We start from the raw sequence: 23,226 nt of genomic DNA, 5'->3' as shown, positions 1-23,226 counted from the left end.
AAGATGAAGACTAGCATCAGTGTACCCACTTGGGCAGCCTGTGAGATTTCTCCTTTGAAAGTAAAGCCAAAAACCTTTAGGCCAGTTCAGCTAGACAGATCAAAGATCTTCAGTGTGAACAAGCTGAGATAGTTTGGCATATAACTTTAGTCTTTATACTTACTCTGAGGTTTCCAGAGATTCTGACTAGCGATGTCTTTTTAAATGCAATGATATGTTATCCTAAGTGTTGCGGTGGCGCCTAGGAAATCAGTCTGGATTGGGTCTCATTCTGCTGGATGAGATCCACAGCAAAAAAATTATACCCTTTGCAAGGTTCATCTAAACTAGCTAACACATTAAATACCCTGGTGTGCATGCTGTATTTTCAAACCATGTTACTTAAACAGTGTTATTTTCTTTCTAATATTGAAGAGATCTGACAACGTCACTTGGCTCTATCACTCTCCCAAGCCATGGGAGATACAGAGATTATGTTTAGCCAGTTTTCTGCACTGTCTAATTTTGTGCTGGCAGGCTGAATTCCTGAGGTATGTCAGATGAGTCTCAGAGCTGCCTTAATTTATGCTGGCCAAACCATTTCCTTCTGCACCATTTCACAGGTGTGGGATCAGCAGAACAATTCATGTTCACTCCCCGACCACCCCTGCTCAGTAACTATCACGGTTTATCCCTGAATTCCCAGAAAGGGGGCAAATGCTGCCACCAAGCTTAAAAAAGCTTTATTGATCTGAGAGTACTCGGGGAGGCTGTGCAACAATAAAAAATGCAGCTACATCCCTTTGCCACACTGCTTGCATGTGAATTTGGAGAAGTAAAATTTTCACTACCATTCCCAGTTTTTGCTAGTACTTAAGCTGCATCAGTCCACAGAGTAGGACAGAAGGTTCCATCTAGTTCCTTCCCAGAAATACAGTATCTTTTGATTTTGTGTTTGGCAAACTACATAGTTTTTATTTATCAAGTCCTTCTAGAATGAAAATTTGGGCTCAGAAATCTTCAGCTGAGAGAAACCATCCAACCTCCCTGTAGGTTTTTTCCTGGCGTAAAGGTACAATCGAGCTGCCACATCATTGTTGAGTCTGGAGTGTAAGTGGACACTCAAATAAGTAAAAGCCACACCTGCCGCAGGCCAGTACCCGTCTCTATTTGATTATGTTCTTTTCTTAGAGAAGATTTTTGATGGCTGCAGCTAATCTAGAATCTTAAGGCTGGTAATTGGATAAACCAGTTCAGTTGGCCAGCCGATTCTGTGCAAACCTAAATGGAATAGTAATGCATGACTAATACACAACAGCACTCTGCACGAGATAACAAATGCAACACAACCCAAACACGCTGTGGGAGGAAAGGATGAAGATATTGAATAGTATATATGTGCTACTCCTCCACTCTGAAGTTCGCTCTTTTCTGCAGACCACAGTGCTGCAGGGACAATGAAGCATGACTTTGCTCTCTGCCATCAGGTACCCCGAGATGCCATTGTTCCCTCCTAAATGTTTACCAGCCTGGAAACAAATGAGAAACTTCTCCCCCCGAATCTGCTGAACTGACCTGTAGAACATCTGCCTGACAAAAAGTCAAGAGGCTCGTTTTTGAGGAAAATCTGGGATGCTGTAAATCCTGTGATTAAAAAACCCTGGGTCCCCGCAGGGAAGGGTGGCAGCGCGTCCCGCAGCCGCAGCCCGGCACTGCTGGGGCTGGCCTGACCCCCAGGGGCCAGCGCGGGCACTGCCTCCCGGCTGCTGGCAGGGGAGGAGTGTGGCAGGAAGGCTTTCCTAGGAGTCGGTGAGCTCCGGTTGTGCAACGTCGGGCGGGGACCGCTCTCCTCTGCTCCCAGGCTTCGTGTTTGGGAGGAAGAGCTTCTATGAAAACATAACTCAGTGCTTAGGAACAGTCAAGAAAAGCTAATTTCATTTTAGAAATTACTAGGAAAGGAACAGAAAACCCCACGTTGTTATTGGTGCTGCAAGTGCAAACTACAAAACACCACAAATGCTTTCTGCTGCTCTGATTCTTCATCTCAAAGCCCCACGCATTCTGTATGTGAAGAATGCGATTGCAAACCAGCTGCAATTGCAAGCAAATTCTAGAAGAGTCACAGACATCAGAAAGCACAGACCTGGTGGGGAAAGGAGGTAAAGCCTGGCAGTCAGTCATGCATTGAGGATGACCACTGAGCAGGTTGAGCTATTTAAAATGTTACAGTTTACCTCCTTCTAGCATATTTTTTCCCCGAGATATTTCATACCATTTTTATTACCCATAACTTTTAGAGCAACATTAGCTGCAGTGTCTTATGAATTTAATTCTCCTCTTGCAAAGGTTCCTTTGTCAGAACCGCTAAGTGTCATATGGGTTGTCTGCACTGCACTTCCTTCAGTCTTTCTTTCTCCATCTGCTCTCCCTCAAAAAGGAGCAGTAAAAATATGAGTTCTCTTGGTTTCCCCATTCTCCCTTTTTGTTTTGATGTTCAGCATCATTAGCATGCAGAGTGGGACAGATTTGGTAACCAGCTCCAAAGGACCAATCTCTTCTGCCCTTAACCAAAAGCACCAGACTGTATAGGGACCTGCTGTGTAGTGGAACATCAACTTTATTTCTACATTCAGTGTCTTAGACTATCAGAGCTCCCCCAGTGTTTGGCCTACCCATGCCCAGGGCCACTCTGAGCTTTCTTCCAGGATTTCTTCTACGATCTTTCATTGTCTGATCTGCTTCCTTGCTTCATTTTTATGGCACTTTCTTATTTTCCTTCTCAGTTTTCCCCTTCCCCAGGATTCTGTTCTGGCTTCTGCTCTTCTAAGTGACTGATTGAAAAGAAAGTGGTGAGCTAGTATTAATTTAGTAAAGTGAACCTTCCCTGTCAGGTATCTTAAAGCTGCTGAGAGGACCTTGAAGAAACAGCCTGAGGTTGGAACAGTAAAGACAGCAAAGGTCACAACTTATCTGAGTTGTCTACAGGGTGAATATTACCACTAACACACATGCTACAGTTCTAAAATGCATAAAGCAGCTAGATAAGGAGTAGATATTAGTATTTATTTTCCCCCACATATCAACTCAGCAGCATTAATGGCACCAAATGAAGTCTTTGCTGACCATGGGGTTTTAATGGTTCCTAATTTGCTTACTACTTATCCACGGTCTCTAATTTGTGCCTAAAGTACTTGGGAACCCTGTGTAACCTCTGATACAAGATTAACCAGGCCAAATACTAAAACCATGGAGGTTTTAGTATGGCACTGATGTGTGTGAAGGAAAAAAGACCAGATCTAACAAAGTAATTCACTTCTCTTTGAAAACATTAGGAAGCTAAAAGGTGAAGAGATTTGCAAAATGGACCCATTGCTTCTAGCCTTAAAACTAGGCAGCAGCATATATTTAAAGCCATCAATAAGTGCTGAGGGATAGGAATATTTGGCCATGATTAATAAGGCTTTCAGCTGATGAGTCACATGTCAGAACTGATGGGAAATCTAGGGGGAATTTTGGGTCCAATGACAAGCAGTTCAGCCTGCAGCAACTGACAACGTCCAAGGAGCTTGCTGCTGACTGCTCAGGCTCTCAGAACTCAGACATGATTGCTAGAGGCACTAAGGAAGAGGCACTTTCAAGAGAATGAAAAGTTATGTAGTTTGAAGGTGGGTTTCCAGGGAAAACTAGGTCTCCTAAGAAGAAGGATCAGAGAGAAGGAAAAAAACCTGAGAGTCCCTGAGGATGGAAGAAAAGGTCTGAAGGCACAGGTATACTGCCTTTGCAAATCTTAGCCTCGCTTCAGGGGGATGATAGTGTTTAGCTGACACTTCTCATTTGTGACTTGTGAGCATGAATGAAAATGCCTTTCAGCTCTGAGATCCTTGCATTCTCACAGCAAATTTATGAAACAGAAAGAAACAGACTGATTTCTTGTTTGACTCAACAGGGCTTCTATGCATGCAAGGTGTTATTTTGTCTACTTTTTACTTGGGTAAGTAATGGATTGGCCAAAAACATATGTCCCCTCACCTTCTAAAGTGAATAAGGGCATGTTTATTTGGTGTTGAGCCAAATTAAAAAAAAAAAAAAAGACAAGCCAGGACAGTAAGTGGAGTCACTCACCTGTAGTCCACAACCCCTGTCCGATTCCGGTCCAACTTCCGCACTAGTTCCCCAATTTGGTCTCGATCCAGTGGGATGCTTGATTGCTAAGAGGGTAAGATAACTATTAACAAACGTGGGACCCATCATCTTTTAGTAGGTGAGCAGATGGCCTGGTACATGGAAGACGGGAAGTAAAAAATCCACAGGGTGGTGCTGGGGAGGCACTTTCAGTCTTTTAGGATTAAAACCACATTTTTATGCATTTTCTTGTAAAATAGCATAATGGCTGGCTGACCATTGCTGCTGATCCCAGGCACCATGGTGGTTTTGGCAGAAAGAGACCTGTCCACTCAGTGTGCAGAGGGAAGGGATTGAATGCCTCTTTCTCACTTTCCCATAGCAATAACTCATAACTATCAAGATCCTGTTTACCCTATAGGTAGCATCTTGTGACTATGATTTTACAAGGTTCTCATGATATTCTGAAGTTGATCCATTATTACTCATGCCACCTGCAGTATTTATTGGATGGCACAGGATTTCTGTTTGGTCTCAATTTTTGTTCAGGGTTCACCTTTTGCAATAGGTGATTTTTAGCGTTTTAGTCCAAACAATGCCACCAGCAAGGTTGAACGATGGCTGTGCTGCAGCAGAGCAGCTTCCCCAGAGCAGTACGCTGGCAGAAGAGCATCCTGGCTGGGTTTTCTAAGGCACACCTGCAACAAGGCTCTCCGGAAGGCTGCCACAGGGATCTTCATGTTTCCATCCTTGTCAATATTCCTAAAAAAGTCCCAGAGTTGTAGGTTGTGGTCTTTCAAATAGTTCTAAAAGAAACAGAGAGAAAACATGGGCACAATCATGAAACAGCCACTGATACCTGCTTCCAGGTCTCCCCTTATTCTTCCACCTATCACCCTCCCTTTACTCAGCCTATCACTGAGATATGTGAGTCCATAACTCCTTGTGCAGCCACCGTATTGTCAGAACAACATCCTTTTGTTCAGGTTAATCCGATTCTTCTCAGTTATACTTCCTTTTCTCTCTACCTTGAAACGAGAACCAGTAATAAGCCTGTTTCTCCTCATAATTGCATATGGTTATTTGGTCCTCATCCCAGCAGCCACTGCTTGGCTAGGATGTCTAAACCAGAGACAGTCCTCTCCCCAGGTCTCTGATCACTTCAGTTGTTCTTCTCTGAATCCTGGTTTGTTTGAATGAGGACACATTTGAGTACCATATCTGCTGTTAAAAATTGCAAAGCAATTCACTGCTGTAGAAGCACAGCAGCACTGTTTGATGTGAACTAAAAGCCCAAACTTTTGCTTAGAAAAATACAATCGAATCAAATCAAATTGAATAGAATAGAATGATTTGGGTTGGAAGGGACTTGGAAGTTCATGTAGTTCCAACTCCCTTGCATGGGCAGGGACACCTTCCTCTAGACCAGGTTGCTCAAAGCCCCATCCAACCTGGCCTCAAACAGTTCCAAGGAGAGGGCATCCACAACTCCTCTGAGCAACGTCTTCCAGTATCTCACCACTCTCACAGTAAACAAGTTCTTTCTAATATCTAATCTAGATCTACCTTCTTTCAGTTTGAAACTGTTCCCCCTCATCCTACCACGACAATGATTAAGTTAATCTGAATCCATATCTACAGCAAAGTCTCACCAACTTAGCTAAAAATCTGCTAAGAAACAGTGAAGTTGGTGATGCAAAGCGTTACTTACCTCAGCAATGCTCAAGTGCTTGCATTGCCTTCCAGCACGGAGGACAGCACCATCTGCTGCTATTCTTAGAAATTACAGACCTTGAAAAGCTAAGTAATTTCTATTTAGGACAGTATTTGCTTGTAACACCATATCCTACTTTTAAGAAACGTTAATTTTCCTGCTAAAGCACAACTGTCAGTGAAGGGTTCAATGAAAGTCAGCTGTTGTGGTGGGCTTGTGATGAGGATGGTCACTCATTTGGATCAGACCTGGAAACAGTCAGTTTATTTTATTTTTCCCCCAGTGCTCTTATATCCCAAGGCAATAGTTTCTCCTGAAGATCAAAGGATTTGCTTAGTCAGTTTGCGTGGGCTGAGATATGTGAACGTCTTTGTGAATACACTTTTCTGAAGGAACTTGGCTGAAGTTCCCATTTGGAAGAAAGCCTGTCCTTCCAACCTCCATTCCTCCAAGTGCTTCCTGCATTTCTACTGTGTACAGGGGAGCTATGGACCCAAATTCAGTAGCTCACCTGAATCACTTTCATGGCATTTGTATGCTGCTTGGGGAACTTGCAGATACAGCCTTCAACCTCACCATAGATGACATCTAGTTCCGGATGCATTTGATACACCAAATCCAGCAATTTGATGAAAGTTTCATTCACCAACACATTCTGGTACATAGGAGGAAGGAGACTGCAATCAGTGTGGAAACACAAAGAACAACATAGATTTGTTGGTTTTCACAGACCCATCTAAAGCCAACATTAACCATTCTCTCCTAAGAGTGGTGCCTTCTATCTCTACTCTTCACTTCCAGCAATCCCATGAAGGCCTGATCCTAAGTAAGTAATCTTCTTTCTCTTTTGCCATATCTGAGACAGAAAAGGGTCTACTGGTTTATGTAGAAATTAGCTTAAGGTTGATGTTCATCCAGTAAATGTCTACACCAAAGACCTCTTAAATGATTCAAAGTTTCCTCCCTGAGATAATTCTGCATGGGTTTCCTCTCCATTTGGTTAAGATGCAGACTGCAAGTTGAACAGTTAATGGCTAAAATGTGCCATGGAGTTCTGCAAAAAATGAAAAAAAGGCCTAAAGGATTGGTATATCCAGCAATGTATCTTTATAGCCCACACAAGAAAGATGCACCTATCTGGGAAGAGTCTGAGTGTCTCCAGGCGAAAAGAACTATTGGTAAAGCTCTGTTTCTTTGTGCAATCCTAATAGGAAGCTCCACTCAGCAGTACAAGACTTGATGTTTGTTTTTTCCTAAGAGTTTCAGAGTAGTGACAATTCAGCATTTCAGAGCTCACACCGTGAGTTTCCTGTTTTAGCACTTACAGAATGGGCAGCAGCACAGTGTCCTGATTTGGGATATTAGAAAATAAACTATCAATGAAAATATTATTGATGTCACTGTAATTTATTCTTCTAAATTTAAGTTATGATAAATTTGTCTTTGCCTTGACTGATCTCTTAAAAACATGATTATGATTTTGTTCATACCCATGATGACAGGGAAATTGTCCATGTATTACCTTAGTTATATATTTAATTGTTGGGAATTTCAAGGCAGTTCAGGAAATCCACACAAACTTCTGTTTTCTATCATTGTGATGGGTTCCCATGGCATGAAGCACTGTCTTTTCCCCCAGAAGTTTATATACAAAGTCTCCCAATGCATTCTTATAGCTTCTTTTTAGAAGCTTAAGACCCACTGCTCTTAAGATCCATCTAGAAGCTCATGATCTACTATGCAGGGAGCTCTTAAATGTTACTTCTTGAAGACAAGTCTTGAATGAGTCTGGGCCTGACTGGGTTTACTAGCTTGCATTCGGCACCAATAGTTTTGTGGATGCAGAGTGACTCTGAAGAAGCTATTCAGCCATCCCTGCACACTACCAGAGTGTCCTAATCCTGGGAGCACAGCATAGGAGAGCTCGAGCTGGCTCTGCTGGCTGCCAGCTCTCTCCAGGTCTTACCAGCCTGGGCCTGACCCCATGGGAAAGTCAATGGACCACCAGTACAGCCTCAGAAGCAGCACAGCCAAAGCCCTGTGTCTGGCCTAACAAACCATGCTGGGGTCGGGCGGCACCTGGAGTGAGCCAGCTGGCGCCTTTCTGCATGTTTGACACAGGCAGTTCACAGTCCAGGAAAACAACACACAGACAGCTGAAAAGGGACAGTATTTTCTTTTGTCCTGTGATGGTGAAGATGGGCACATGCTGACTATTTTGATTCATGACTTCCATAAAATGTTCGATAGTATCTGCAAGTTGAAACCCTATGAAGAGTAGATTATGACAAGAATGTGGGGAAGAGTCATGCTTAGACATGCTGTCAGAAGCAACAAGCTTGGTAAAATGGTGCCTTTCTATTGCTTTGTCTTTGTTAGTGCTATCAGACCTACACGTGATCCTTATTTGAAATTCCTCTTACAGACAAACTAATTGTTCATTCTTTAAAAGTCAACATAAGCATTTATCACTGGGAAAAGGGTCAGAAGAGGCTTTTGTTTATGTCTTCCCTAAGTGCCCTACAAAAGATTAAAACCTTTACTAATTTCTTAAAGGTTTAAGACAGCGTAAGATCTTTGGAGATGTCTATTTGCAAATATTCTGAATTGAAATGCAAGACTCCCTACATCACAGGTGGGATGAAGTCTGTCAGATAGATTAGATGTTTGCTATAAGCATTTGATTGGGATACTGAAATGTCATTGTAAATTTATGCCATTTACCATTTATCTTGTGAAATGTCAGTTAATTTAGACTTTTAGAAGGGTGAAGTGAAAAGAGCATCTGTTAACCCTAAAAACCTGGAATTCATAGTGAGATTTAGGTTGAAGATTCTTCATGTTAATTAACTCCTTGCCTCAAAATTACTCAAGTGCCTCCTTTTAAATAAATGCATTTCAATAATGTAATTTCTTAAAATTTAGCTAAAGTATATTGGTCTTTCCAAGTTTATGAATTCTTTAGGTTTTCAGAAATAAAACTAGCAGAACCATGCATACTGTAATGAAGCCCTTTACTCCCACACAGCCTGTTTTAGTTTTCCTTTGCAGAGTGAGGCCTGACTCCTTGAAGACTTGGCAAATAATTCTCTTTGATCTTAATTTACGCAGGAAAAATTGTCTGCCCTAGAGGAACGCCTGTTCTTCAGACGATCTCTGTTGAAAGCCCTTGAAGCTCTCAAGAAAGACCATAGATTAATATTATTTATTCTGCTTTGGTTTAGTTTCTTTCTTTAGCACTGTAACCACAGGACAAAGATACACATGTAGAGGTAACTTACATACAACCCATTATGAGTCTCCAAAACTGCCCATGATTTTTTTTTTTTTACCTAGTTTCAAATGTGAACACACTATTTATATTTCAAGTCACAAACCTAATCTTTGTGAAAATGCTCTTTCCTTTAATCACAGTGTTCCCAAAGGTGGGTGGAGGGGCCTGAGGCCCTTGGCAACTGTTCCCATGAAGCACCAATGCACGGATGGGAGAACTAGGAGCGGACTGGTGTGTGCTCAGGTCTCTTCCCAGAGTTGGTTTGCAATGCAACCCCTGGCCTCACTCAAGAGCTCAGAAGCATTTCTGGGTCTCCTATTTTAGAAGCAGCACATAAGGTTACAAAAATATGTGTTGTGCTTCCAACTTGCTATGGAATACCATTCTAAGACTCAGCCTCTGATTTTTTTTCCCTTCCACACCAGCTTTTGCATTTTTTTTTTGTGTGGGTTGTTTTTTTAAAATTATTTTTATTTTTTATTATTATTTTTTTATAAAATTGCTTTGCCTTCAATGCCTTGAAGCACCCATCTTCTACTCCTCATACATACAAACAGGGTATCAAAGCACTTCAGAGTATCTAGCATCTTAGGCTGCCCTGGAGGGAGACAGCTCAGAGGATGAAGAGAATTCATTCTCCAGTGGGAATTAACTCTGTGTTATTGTTCTGCTATTGTAAAATGGAAGGGAGTGAAATGTGATACTACAGGCATCTCTCTCCAGAGCTAGACCAAAGATCTATAATTTCCATATGGCTCTAGAAGGTCTGTCAGATAGCAGCCACTTTCTATTAATGTCTATGCATAACTGAAGAAAACAGCAAGTCTCAAAACAGTTTTGGAAAGGGGCAGCTCTGTGATCCACCCGGTTCTTAAAAAATATGGAGTATCCTGGAGGTTTTCCAGCACATAAACTCTTACTGAGATGTCAATCTCCTCCATCACAGAATTTGTGTTCTTTCTGAGAGACATGACTAGTGCAGTGGCACCTTCCATGGTCAGTGGATTGCTGGTCATCTGTAGAAGAGACATAGATTCAGACACAGTGAGAATGAGGTTCTCATGCCTGGCAGAAGGCATGCTGTAAACTCAAGGATGACTTTTTCTTTTCAGCAGGGCTGTAGAATAACTGTGGTTCGTTTTGATGGGTTTGTCTGTTATCTCACCATCTCGTCTCTGCTCCACAAAACTCTGCAATACAACTTCCCAGTGGTGTTGCCTTCTCAGCTTCTCTCTGTTCTTGTGTGAAATTCCACATATCAAGTCTCTTCCATCATGTAAGTATGTGGTGTGGATATGTTCAATCATGTGATGGGGAGAGGCTGAGGCAATGGGCTGCGTTTTAATGTGTGCTTGCTAGGAGGGGTTCTCTGGAAGGGGATATGCCCCTCAGGACATTTCCCATACCCTGGGCTCCTCTTGGCAGTGCAGCAGCTCAGAGCTCAGGCTGATTGGCTGCCTCTAGTCTACAGGGCCTCGCTGTCTGGTGTTCTTGGTTTGGCATTGCCACGGGCATCTTTTAAGGGTGTGAACCTCACCTCTCCCCCACCTTGGTCTTTGTGCTCACTCCCACCATCTGAAATAAAAATTTCTTGGCCAGCAGAAGCCATGTCCTCCTTTAAGTTCTTTGTGTTAATAGCTCCAAAGACAATCTTTGCAGCTACACAGAGAGAGGAATGCCTTGGTGTGAACTAGTGACCTTGCCTCAAGCCAGGTTAAGAGCCATGCAAACAGACATACTTATTTACATAATCTAAACAGCAGTCTCAAAGACTGGTGTGATTTACAAGGACAAGGGTGTCCAAATACAGGCCTACATGAACAGCTTTAAACAGGCCCCTCAACCACCATACTGCCATTTGCAGGCTTTCAGGATGGTGATGTTAGATCTAGATGAGAACACAGCTCATAAGCAAATTCACTTTTCTGAGCTGAATCCCTGGAGATCGATGTGGGATTAAGAAGACATGTTAGCTCTCAGCCCTAATCTCTGAAGTCAACTTGGTTGTTCATTCAGTTTTGCCCTTTCCAGGATTATTGATCCCTTGCTTCCTAGAAGGCAATTTTGACTTTCTTTTTCCAGGAATTGGTAATACTCCTCTCCTTTAGTTAGGAGACATGACAATAAGAGTGTACCTTGTGTTTGAGTACATTTTTAGTGAATGATTAATACACTGAGAAAGGTGCACTCTTGCCCACCTGCAAACTTCAGTATGAACCTTTGCCTTAGGGTGAAATGCATATTACATGTACATAAGTACCTTCACAACTACATTTTATGTATATATGCAGGCCTGTTGAATGTCTAGGCTCTCTGCTAGACCTTTTGAATGCCTAGGTTCTCACTTGACTGAGACTAGACATGACAGAAATCAACTGCTTCAGCTGATAATGGGTATGGTGCTCTGCCAGGTCAGTCCCTGGGGGATTTTTTTGAGGGAACAGTGCAATTTAGTTGCCCTGGAAGAAATTCACAAGATTGACTTTCCTTCTGCTCTACTCAGTTTCAACCCAGACCAATACTAATTTCCTCCAGTTCTAGCTCAGACAGCTCATCTCTGTCCTCTGTCCCTCCTAACTCAGATCTTTCTACTCCCTCTGTTTATTCCTCTAGCCCTGCCTGGGCTTTATTTTACCTTCAGGGTTTTGAGTTTTCCATTGACTTCAAGGCCCTTGCAGAGCTTCTTGGCTCCCTCGTCATTGATCTGGTTGTTGCTGATGTCCAGGTGAACCAGCACGTCATTGACTCTGAGAGCTTCTCCTAGGGCCAGTGCTCCTTCGTTGCCAATGGCATTCCAAGAAAGGTTGAGTCTTTTCAGTGCATCATTGCCCTCCAGGGAGAGGAGAGAGATCTTAGCAACTGCATGCCCATCTTCTGTACCACTCTACTCTTTCTTGTCTGGCTGAAACAGGAGCATCCCTGAAGTCCCACTCAGGCAGTCCCAATGAATCCAAACTCTCCAATAACAATTTCATCAGGGTCTCTTCACCTACATAAGTCACCAGACCTACTTATTGCTTCAGCCTTTCTCCTGGCACTGACTGCTACTGTCAGTAGGATGAGCCCTGATAAAGCTACTGAATCCTGCTCAGACCTCAGAGATGTAAGTTCCCAATCAGTATTTCAGCCAGCTCCTGGTAATAATCTCTATGAAGGGTATCATAAAACAGGGACATTCTTACCCTAAGACCTTTGCCCAATGCTTCTGTCCCCTTCCTCCTCAGGTGGTTCCAGCTGAGGTCCAGAATCTCCAGTGTTGTGTTGCTGGCTAGGAGAGAGAAACTGAGATGTTAGCTCATGAAGAGTGGTCTGGACATGGCTGCTGACCCACTTAGGGACTAAGAGAAAGTTTGCTGGGGGTTCAGCAACAGCTTTCATCAATTGCAGTAGAATTTTGTATTTATAGAGTCTTTGCTGTATCCAAAGAACAGAGAATGGGCTGTTGATCATAAGCAGAAAGGGAACACAGTTTCTTTTTCTGGCATAATCAAAGAATATGTTATGAAGGAGGAAGGTAGAGAAAGGGAGGATTTCTTACATTACTAGACACTCACTGAAAAATGGCTGGATTCTCCTTGCTGCATCTAAAATATCAAGACACTCTGTGTATGCTTGCTTAGCAGAAAAGAGGAATTCAGCTTCATATGGTAGCTGTGCCCAGCTGTACATGTGCCAGTGCCAATTCACATGCATAGCACACCTCACAGTGTAAGTTCTACTCAGAGCAGGGGACGTGTGAATTCATGTGTGTCTACTGTGACACTGTGAGGGGTAGGACTTGCTGCCAACACTCACTTCTCATTCTCAGAGAGAATGTCTCATCCAGATTTTCCATGGATGGGAGGTTGGATGGAGGCAGATGGTGAGTTTAGCTGACTTAAAAACATTCTTTTAAGAAAAAAAAAACACACCAAAAAACAAAACAGAAAAGTAACTGATTCTGCACTAATCTCTGCTTCTCCTGCCTCAAGTGAGCTGCAAGGAGAGAAGAGCTGTAAGACTTTTAATTGTGGAGAGGCATTTTTTTGGGCTAAGAAGCTCACAGGTTTTAGTACTGATCTTCACATTGCCTGCAGGCTTGTCCAAGGCAGGGGCACACTGCCTTGTCCTCACTGCAGTTTTAATTGATCCATCTTTTAAAGACATGGACTGCAATTAGAAAGAGATAAATATCAGTGCGAATACTGAACCAGGAGAAGGAAATAATCAATTAAACTGAAGGCATTGTTTTACTGAAATGCTCAAGGAATGCTGGATGCTGATAGCACGTGCTTAGGCCATTACGGTGCCAGGCGTGTTGGACATACTGAGGGAGGAAGAGCTGTCAGAAATTCATGCAGGTCTTTCCCAGTGCACTAATAGTACCTGGGAGATTACTGAAAGACTGTAACTGTTTTGTTTGTTTTCCCTCTCCAGGGCTACTAGCACTCTCACTTTAAATCAACAGATGAATTAGGCAGCTTAATTTTATTTCTTACTAATCTGTTCTCCTTGTTGCTTGCTGTGCAATGGCTAAAACCAGTAGGATCTGGGCTACTTAAGAAGAAATTAAAATCACTCCTGAAATTGGTAATCAAAAGCTTAAAACAAACAATAGTTCTGATCCTATTAGATTTTAGCACAATGCAGTTTTCTGGTTTATACTCCTTGAGGCACTTCTCTCCCTCCTCTTTGACACAGACTGCTCTGTTTCCTTGATTTCTCATCCTGCATTTGTGTTCTGAGACATTGGTAATAGTTGCTGGAGTCACCCGTGGCAGTAGGAGTGATCTGTAAATTTGAGCACTCTGTCTTTTGTACTACCATCAGGTCATGGGACATTTTTGCTAGAGAAGAAAATGCATGTTCATTGTGCTGACACCATCAAGTTCCCCAGTGCCTGTACTCCTGGCTTTGCAGGAGTAATAAATTAAGTTACCAAGCATCTGTCCCAGGAGCTGTCCTCCCTTCTCAGAGAACTCATTGTGGCTGAGGTCCAGCTCCTTCACTCGGTAATTGCCCTGCAGAGAGACAAATGTGCAGAGACAATATGATCTTCTAGCCAGCTGCAATCAGATGCCATGCCAAGGCAGGAGGATGAAACAGGGATGTCAGACACACTGAGATTTTCATGGGACATCATCAGCATGGACATTGTGGCACTGTGTGTCTCAAAACAAAGCTTTGTCAGGCATATAACATCACAGTGACTATCTTCCCAAAACAGCACAAGCAGTAGGATTTTGTATTGTGCAAATTTCCCTCACACAGCTCATGTCTGGCCTGCAACACATCCTGCAGTTCTGTTCATGCCCCTGTTTCACTCCCACCATTGTGCTTTGACCAAGAGCACTCTCTGGTATCAGGTCAAGGCCTTGCTTCAGGGTAGCTTCTGCTGGTACTGAATGATGTAGAAGCTTTGAGACACGAACTAAGCAGAGAAGTCAAGTGTCTTATTTTTACTGAGGAATTGCAAGATGATATGAAGTTGTGTTACTTATGCTTCTTGGAACTTTTTTGTCACCCAGGTGTCATTCTGTTGTTCTGTTACACAGTTCTTGAAGGTTTTTTTCTCAGCCAGACTCACACAGCTGTCCTGAGAAAATTTTAACACAGTCCATCCTGCTCAGTGTCCTCCCAGCCCCTCTCATTTCTGAAATAAGCAAGAGGCACTTAGCAGAATTATGCCAGGAAATCATTTGTGCATTGCCAAGTGAAATCATGCCAAGTGAGTAGCAGCTTCAAGATGAGGAGAGTCTGTTACACAGCCAGGGCTGCAAATGACCTTGAATTTCAGGTAACTCACCATAAATGCCTCTGCAAAGTATGATGCAGCCTCCTCTCCAAAGTTGTTTCCTGGGGAAGAAAAGTATATTAACAGTGCACTGATCTCTCCCTTGGTGCTGTGCTGGGGTCTGCAGGAAGCTGTGCTTTTAGGTGGAACCTCCAGTTAATCAAGACCCATATCTGACTGTAAGAAGTTAGTCAATATTCCATTTCACTCCATAGAGTAGAACTACTGCAAGAGGTGGGAGATGCTCCAGCAATTATCTAAGTTTCTCGTAAGGGACTGTTTTTTTGAGGTGCTGGAGGCTGAGCAGGCCAACTATTTAATCACATCACTATAAATGTAGATTTCCACTGTTACTCTGGTTCCTGTCAGAGACATAACTGTGAGATTGATTTTGCCCATACTCTGAGTAATATCCTCTGGATGAGAGACTGGAACAAAACATGTATTATTTCACTTCTACTGCCATCACTGTTTGGGTGCATATAGCCCACCTGAGAGCTTAAGAACACGGACGTGGGACATGTTCTCCAAAAGCAAACTGGCAATGGCTTCAGCTCCTGCTGTGTCTAGGTGGTTATTGGAGATGTTCTGGAAGGGAAGAAGGGAGGGTAAGAAGGATGAGTCCAAATAATGAATCAGGTTATTGTCTTCTTGATGCTCAAGATATCAAGGGAATAATGCAAGACAAGCAATATAAGAAGTGTCAGCCAGACGGTAATTAAACTCTGAGTTACAGGAGTGTTTAACCCTGTATCTTTCCCAACAGAAATAAAGCCCTAGAGTCACCAGTTTCACACGGGTATTGGTCTTCAGTGACCCAAGAGGCATTTAGCCAAGAATCTTTTCTTCCAGTGTAACACAGAACTCATAGCCTATCAAAATGCATTTTGTATACCCCAGTTTCAAATTGAAGGAACATTCTTAACAGTTTATATCTGAAAGTTTTGCATTATTTCCTTTATCTATTTAAAAAAGCTTTCCCATGTCATATTGAAGAATGAAAATTCATCACCAAAACATTTTTTCCATTGGCTAAGCATGAACTAGAAATACTTTGTTATGGTAATTATTGTCACATCTGCTAATGAAGGGAACTGTTCCAGACTGACTAGACTGCCATCATGTGCACACTTCTGCTTTTCAGAAGCTTGTATATTTTAAAAGTAGAGCAGCATTAAATATCATGACTTTCAGAATGTGAATGTTTTTGCATGGGTACAATGGTTATTTGGTAAAAATTGTAATAGAATGAGTTGGTTTTCTTTTGGATGATTGAACTTGATGAACAATGATTTTGGCTACAAACTACTTCAGCTTGGGTACCAGTTCTTGAAGGGAGGAATTCTCTTGTAGCATCTCTGCTATGCATATGGCTCCTTCTGCCAGAATGCCGTTGTCTTCCAGCTCTAGATGGGTGGTGGTTGTGTTGGACTGGGAAGACACACAAAGAAAGACACACAGAAAGCTGCTGAAAAGGTAATGAAGGGGATAGTTTCTTCAGTTCAGCTGACACTGGATGTGTCCTCCAGACCTCAGAAAGTATTGCAGCACCTGAGCAGGACAGTGACCAGGAGATGTGACAAGAGCCATGGCAGTGGGAACTGGCATACAAACGAGATGCTTTTTTTGGAGAAATTTTGAGTGACTAGGACTTCCCATTGCTTTCTGACAGCCTGCAGACCCAGGTTCAGATCCAAGCTCGAGTTCAGGCATCTTGGGCCCGTCCATTGGTGAGTGTAGCACATCCCTATGCAAACCCCAGAGTGGGCGATACCAATCCCTCCAGCCCTACCTCTGGCCCTGTAGGGATTAGGAGTGCTGGGGACTTGTGTCCCATTGAAGACCATCAGTTCACTCCTGAGGGCAACTCCTGCAAAGGCCAGCAGTTGCCACACAAAACTGTCCTGTGCAGGGCATTAGAAACAATAGGGATGCTCAGAGCTCCTATGGGGAAGATACATGACTTTTTCTCCTGCACTGTGTGCTCAGCGATGGTTCCCAGGCCTGAGAGACACCTATAATGCCTGTTATTCTTAAGAACAGAAGCTGCATTCTTACAGGCTACTCACCACCAGAGCAATAGCAATAGCTTTGACACCTTTGGGTCCTAGACCATGGTGGTTCAGGTTTATATAAGGCTTGTCCAAGTTCTGAATAAAGTGTGAGACAGGCACCACCTCCATCAGCCTGCATGCTTCCAAATACAGCTCTGTGCCTGTAATACCTGCAAAGGCCTTCTCAGAATCTACAGAGAAAAAAATATGTTGATGAATGGTGCATCCAGTGTACTGCCTCCTCTTTAAAATAAATCAAGTAACTTAATTAATTTTATTAAGTAGCACTGTGCATCAACAGTAGGGTTTTACTTTTACAGGGTTATCGTCCCCTAATTCTCCCCATCCCTTTATCCTAGACCTCCAAGTGTTAATGTATACCCCTTGCTTCTCCATTTGGCATCTAGTGACTTGCTGAAGCTTCTCGCCAGTCTGCAATGTGACTAAACCTTTCTTGATGTAATTGTGAATTCTTGACATCAGGCAAAAAGACTTCAATTTTTTTTATTTTTTTATTTTTTTTAATCTTAATTGAAGCACACAGCTGATACTGCCAGCAGAGCTAGGACAGCTCAGAACATTTTGGCTTGCAACCAGCAGAAAGAATCCCAGCATTCTCATTTTGGCCATTCGGTGTTGTTGACACAGCTGCAGTGAGATGTATCAGTGCAGCTGGTGGCTGTATTTCCACAAAAACCTGTCATTTGGAATTCCTTCATCAAACCCCACATTTAGAGCTCATATTTCTCCAAGTTGTTATATGCATTCAATGGTTTGACCTCAAGACAAACTCCCCTCTCATGAAAGCCATTTTCTACTTCAGTCTGAGTCCTCTAACAAAACAGCCTCGTTCTTGCATTCTTACAATTTTTTATTTTCCTTCCATTTATATCAAGTTTAAAAGTTCTCAAATTATGGACAAATCCTGCTGTTACAAAAATGAGTGCAAGATTTGTTAAGCCAGAGAACTGACTTCACTAGGCAGAAGATAAGAAGAGAGCCACCAGAAAAGTCTGGGACAGTTGTGTCAGACTGGCATCATCACACCAGACCTTTGATATGCAGATCACAATCGCTGCACAGTGTTTCATTAGGAACATACAAAGAGAGCCTCAGTCCCATCCCTGGTTTCATCTAGCTGCTCCTGCTGCCCAGGCTGTGGGCTGGTCTAGTACTGTTGGTTATTAAAGAACAGAGGAGAGAAGAAGGAACAAAGGAATAGGCATGGTGTATAGAAAGCAGTTAGGGAAGATGCTTAACATCAAAGGGAGAGGTCTTAGAGGGAAATTAATCTCTTTCTGCCTTTATCAATTGCCAGATTACATGTGGTTGTCTGGACTCTGGCAGCATTGTGTCCTTGGTCTCCATTTTGGACACATACCAGTTGGTAAGTACAGCTCTGACTATAAGGGAAAGGCTAGTGAGGGTAGATGGTTAGAAGATACCTTCAGCCTCCAGGTCACTGTCTGAGCCTTGTGTGGCCTTCTCTGCTGGGGCGTCATCCAGTGGCACAGGCTCTGAAGACTCACTGGTTTTGGACGTATCTTCATTCTGGTCTGTCATGAAACCAAATGCATTAATTTTGTTAATGCAGGCCCAGCAGAGATGGGGCTCTCTGGACAGCATAGACCTCCCACTGCTCTCCCTGAAGCCTGCACCCCTCTTCAACATGCTGTGGATGCACTCCTTCCCTAGCCCTGCTTCGGGCCATCGCTCCCTGTGCATTGGATGCATGTGGTGCTGGTGTGGAGACAGGCTTACTCTGGGGCTGCAGATCTGCAGACTGGCCATGGCTTGGCAACTTTTGGAAAGAGCCCTTCCCAAATTTTGCAACCCATGTGTGGAGGACTCAGTTCTCCAGCATTAGGTCTTCATTTCCTTGTGAGCTGCCTTTCTCTCCCTTCTTGTTTTTCTGAGCCCACCAAGCAAATTTCCCCTCTATCCCATTTCCCCACAAGCCTACAAGCCAAACCCATGCCAGTTCCTCCTGTCTCTCCTGACCTGACTCACGTTTCCCCAGGCAGGGCAGGATGGGTCACTGCTCTCTCACTTTGCAATCAGTCTGGGAATACTTTGTAGTACTCTTCAAGCATGACAAAAGAGAGTGTGTTTGAATGCTATTGTATATTGGGACTGAGTGCAACTAGACCTAGTGGAAGTGATACAGCTGCTCTTGCCTACAATTCATAATTTAGTTTATAGTTAGCGAGAAAGAAAATTCGGAAAAATCCTTTTAAAGAGGACTAAATGCAGGAGAGAAAAATAAAATAAAAGGGAAGAGAAGGGAAGGGAAAGAGAGGGCAGGAAAGAGAGGGCAGGAAAGGAAAGGAAAGGAAAGGAAAGGAAAGGAAAGGAAAGGAAAGGAAAGGAAAGGAAAGGAAAGGAAAGGAAAGGAAAGGAATTTTTCTAAAATAATTTCTGGCTAATTACATAATACATATTTTTTTCCTACTCTGAATCTTCCTTTTCATTTTCTATCACTCCTTTTACTACCTTCTTCCCTTACTCCTTATTTCCCTTTAGAGCTTCAGGCTATTGACCTGCAATTTTGTACCCTTCTTTAGTAGTCACTTAGCATTGATGTGTGACGTGAAGCTTGCAGTTTGGCTGTTCATTCAGACCTATGGGAGGGAAAGACTGGCCAGCTGGCACCCACATCACCACATTTCAACCAGCCCTGCAGCTGCAGCTCCTTCATTAAGACCTTTTCCTTCTGCCAGACTTCATTTGTTCAAATGATGGGTTTTCTTGCATTACTTTAGTACCAAAAGACAAAAGAAAGGGTAAAAATAGGTCGAAGTCTTATGTAAAGAACTCATGAGACAAGTAGAACTAAAGATTTGGGACATTATGACAGGGGCCACTGATCCTCTTTGCTTAATGGCCCTAGAATGCTGTACATTCTGATAAAAATAAACTTCCCACTCCAGGAAACAGACTGTCTAGCTGTACAAAGCCTATCCACACTGTATCATCCCCCAATAACATGGCTGCCATGTGCCCAGTACGTCAGCTAGTCCTGCAGTGTGTGGACTGAGCCTTCTGAGGTAGATTCAGAAGCAGTCCCTATGCCCCTGTGGAGCTGTAGAAGTTGGCACTGATACAGATTATAATACTGCCGTTCAAGCTGGAATTTGGAAAGCATTTAATCATGATTATTGATCTTAAAACCAATGCAGTAAAAACTGATGGGTATAGGGACTCCTTTATCACCATCTCCTTTCCTCAGGTGTTGGGGCTGCAGACACAGCTTTCTGGTCAGCCTGCCTCATGCATGGCTTGTATCAGTCATAAAGCAGGAACTAGGAAGGGAGTTCACTCCACAGTGGGATGTGCAGCTTTGTGAGGGATGCATCTGGATAACTGAAAAACCTGTCACTTATGCTAGGTTAACAGTGCCTGTTCTCTGGGTACATTGCTTTATGTTGTGCCCTCATTTCGGTTGTACAAGTATTCAATAAATCACACAGGCAATTTATACTTCAATAGCTCTGTGGAGCAGAGAAAATGTTTCTTATCTTTTTCCTAGCATTGCAACAAGGTCCTACTTCATGCGGCTAAACTAATAAAATGGTCTCTCTTAGAATCATTGCTGATGGACATAAAGGTCAGATGAAGATTTTAATAAACAGTTCTTCTCTGCCAGCATAAAGTTGAATTGATAAATACTAAAGAATTTCAGCCAGGAAAGGAAGCTACCAAGGTTTTCCTCACTTCTTGCATTCTGAACATCTGGCATAAGAAATGTATCAGTGTAACAGTTCAACTGGGGCAACTCATAAAATGGAATATAGCATTTTGCAGTATGCTAACAAAATTCTAGTAATTCAAACACTCAAATATAATTCCATGTTTTGTCATACTACACGATTATACTAACTTGGAAGTATTAAGTATTGAAGGAATCTGTGAGGACACAGGTTTTGGATTTAAGCAAAGTATTTAGGAATTAATATCCTAAATGTTGTCATTTATTGAAAAATTAAGAAGTTAGGTTTACTGTGGTTTGGAAAAAACTGTGTGCCTTAGCTTGGTCATCTAGTGAAGGGTCTCAAATCTTTGTCTCCAATTTTAAGTCATGCCACTGTGGATATCAAAAGACTTCTGAAGAAATTGTAAACAAATATGTTAAATATTTATGGGAAAAATAAATAAATTCTCCACCCTAATATAAATATTTTAGACCAAGAAAAAAGCAAAACAACCAGATGTTTTGACATTTTGCCTCAAATAATGTAACATTATCATTCTCCTAGCTGCTACTGTCAGTCAAATTCAGCCAGCATTTTACCCACAGTTATTTAATCAGATAGGTAAGGAAAATGGTAAACAACTATTAACTGATCAGGTATTTCCTAATGATAATATTTTTTAAGTTAATGCTGTCAAAAACCCATGAGAAATACTAGTTTTAATTTAATTATTTGGGCTTGATAGCAGGTAATTAATTTTGTCAGATCCCACTTGAGTTAAAATTTCAAGAGTTTATGCCAAGAACAGAAACCTTGTTTGCAGAAAAGCTTTCTTAAAGGCACTAATTCCAAACAGGCAATAAATATTATTTCTGGATCAGAAAAAAATCCCAGAGCTACTTATCTGACAGTAATTGCATTATGAAGGAAAATAAGAAATTAGTTTGTAATGCCTAAGTGATAGGCCAAAGGAAGCTTTGAACCTTGAGAGGAACTGCTGTGCTAAGCTAGAAAGTCAGACCAAAATGCTGCAAGCAGACCCAGAGCCTGTCTCTGCTGTGCACAAGCAGAGCCTGACAGCAGCAGGTTCAGAAAACTCTTCTGCCCCTCATGCCCTGCTTGTCCTGGGCAATGGAGGGCTCAAACAGGATCTGGTCTCCTGAGGGGCTGAGTTCTGACATCTCCTGTGGGCATTAGGGGCAGCTGGGTGGAGTTGCCTGGAAGCTGGAATTGTCTGTCCCTTTTGGTTGCTGAAAATTTTCCTTTGGCCACTTCTGACTATTTCTGAAGTGGGTTTGCTAGGAACTAAACACCACACCTGCGTCCTCAGATTCGTCCTTCATGTCACCACCAGAGAGTGTAGGATCCATTTCCTTTTTCTCTTCTGTAGATGAGGAGTTCACAGCCATCTCCTAGAACCTGTGAGTTCCTCACACACACAAAAAGCACAGCTGCTTGGCTATGATTAAAACATCTCCAGGAGGAACGGTGCCACATGTAAGATCTGTGTTCTGGATGTATATTGTTTATAAACAGGACAATCCCATTTTTCTCTTGCAGGGGCTCGCCAGGTGTCATGAGAAAGTCCTGTGGAGCCTGTGGTTGCCCTGCCCCCTGTTCTTCCACCAACGCCCTTCTGTGACCTCATCTGCACCCTCCAGCTCCGAAGGGTGACATTCAGTGCTGGAAACTCAAATCGTGCTGGGATCCAATCGGCTCCTGATAACTGAGAATAGCTGCATTTTTTGATATGAAGCCCCCCTCAACATATTAGAGTCATGCCAGACTGCTGGTAAGAGTTCTCCTCTTCTTTGAGTTTGTATTCCAGTTTGTACGATTTCATGAGAAAGCCAGACTGCAGCAGTTATAGCCTTAACGGAGATAAGGTTAGGAATGTACTCACCTTATTAGTCTTGAACTGATTCAGGCTTCCCTACTGCCAAATTCCTGGTATGTTTGGTAATAAAGTGTGGCTTGTAAACATGTCAGCACTTAATAGGGCCTCCAATCAAGTACTCTTTCATCTCACCAACTCCTATTGGTGCCAAAATTGGTTCAGTATTTATTATTTTTCATCATTTATATTGAGGACTTTGTGATTTTTCATAAGGTGCAAAAACCAAAACTATAACAGAAGAGGCTTTCTGATAAAGTTTGAGCAGAACTAATGCATACACTTAGAAATCTCTCCATTATGGGCAATGCTCAGTGAACATAATCTCTTGTACAGATTTTTAAGTTTATGTAGCCTACACAGTGTAATATGGGCTATACAGAGAGGAAGAAAAAAATCTGTTTCCCCAAGGAGAGAGTATTTTTAGCAGTTTTATTTCCCTAGGCTCTACATAAACCTCTCAAGTAGTCCAGTCATTAGAGACCATGGTAGGGTTATATTTGAACATAGAAAAAAAATGCCACAAAAGCCAGGGGAAGGTTTGACCCTGAAGCAGATGACCACTGGCAGCTTTGATTTCATTGCCAAAGTTTGTAAATATTTTTGCTAGCATAGGCCAAACAACTGTGGCCGTCCGGATACTTGATTGGTTGTGGCACGGGCTAACATTCTTCTCTCATTTCAGTCTGATTATCCTGATGTGGGTTGTGTCTGAAAATACTTT

At 42.5% G+C, this 23,226-nt stretch overlaps 1 protein-coding gene across 1 annotated transcript; it reads right to left on the bottom strand.

The window, feature by feature from the left end:
• Positions 1-2,758: 2,758 nt before the first annotated feature.
• LRRC74A (leucine rich repeat containing 74A) lies at positions 2,759-21,978 on the bottom strand. The gene is made up of 14 exons (XM_051621721.1): positions 21,927-21,978; positions 18,362-18,472; positions 16,932-17,107; positions 16,186-16,293; positions 15,354-15,450; positions 14,875-14,924; positions 14,008-14,089; positions 12,272-12,357; positions 11,725-11,919; positions 10,010-10,105; positions 6,327-6,470; positions 4,800-4,907; positions 4,102-4,187; positions 2,759-2,810 (listed from the first exon to the last, which is right to left on the bottom strand). Exons 1-14 carry the CDS (start codon positions 21,976-21,978, stop codon positions 2,759-2,761), a joined length of 1,443 nt encoding a protein of 480 aa, XP_051477681.1.
• Between the last annotated feature and the right edge of the window lie 1,248 nt (positions 21,979-23,226).

This window comes from Apus apus, chromosome 5, assembly GCF_020740795.1.
Source record: "Apus apus isolate bApuApu2 chromosome 5, bApuApu2.pri.cur, whole genome shotgun sequence".
NCBI classification, from domain to species: Eukaryota; Metazoa; Chordata; class Aves; order Apodiformes; family Apodidae; genus Apus; species Apus apus.
This window is presented reverse-complemented; position numbering and strand designations above follow the sequence as displayed.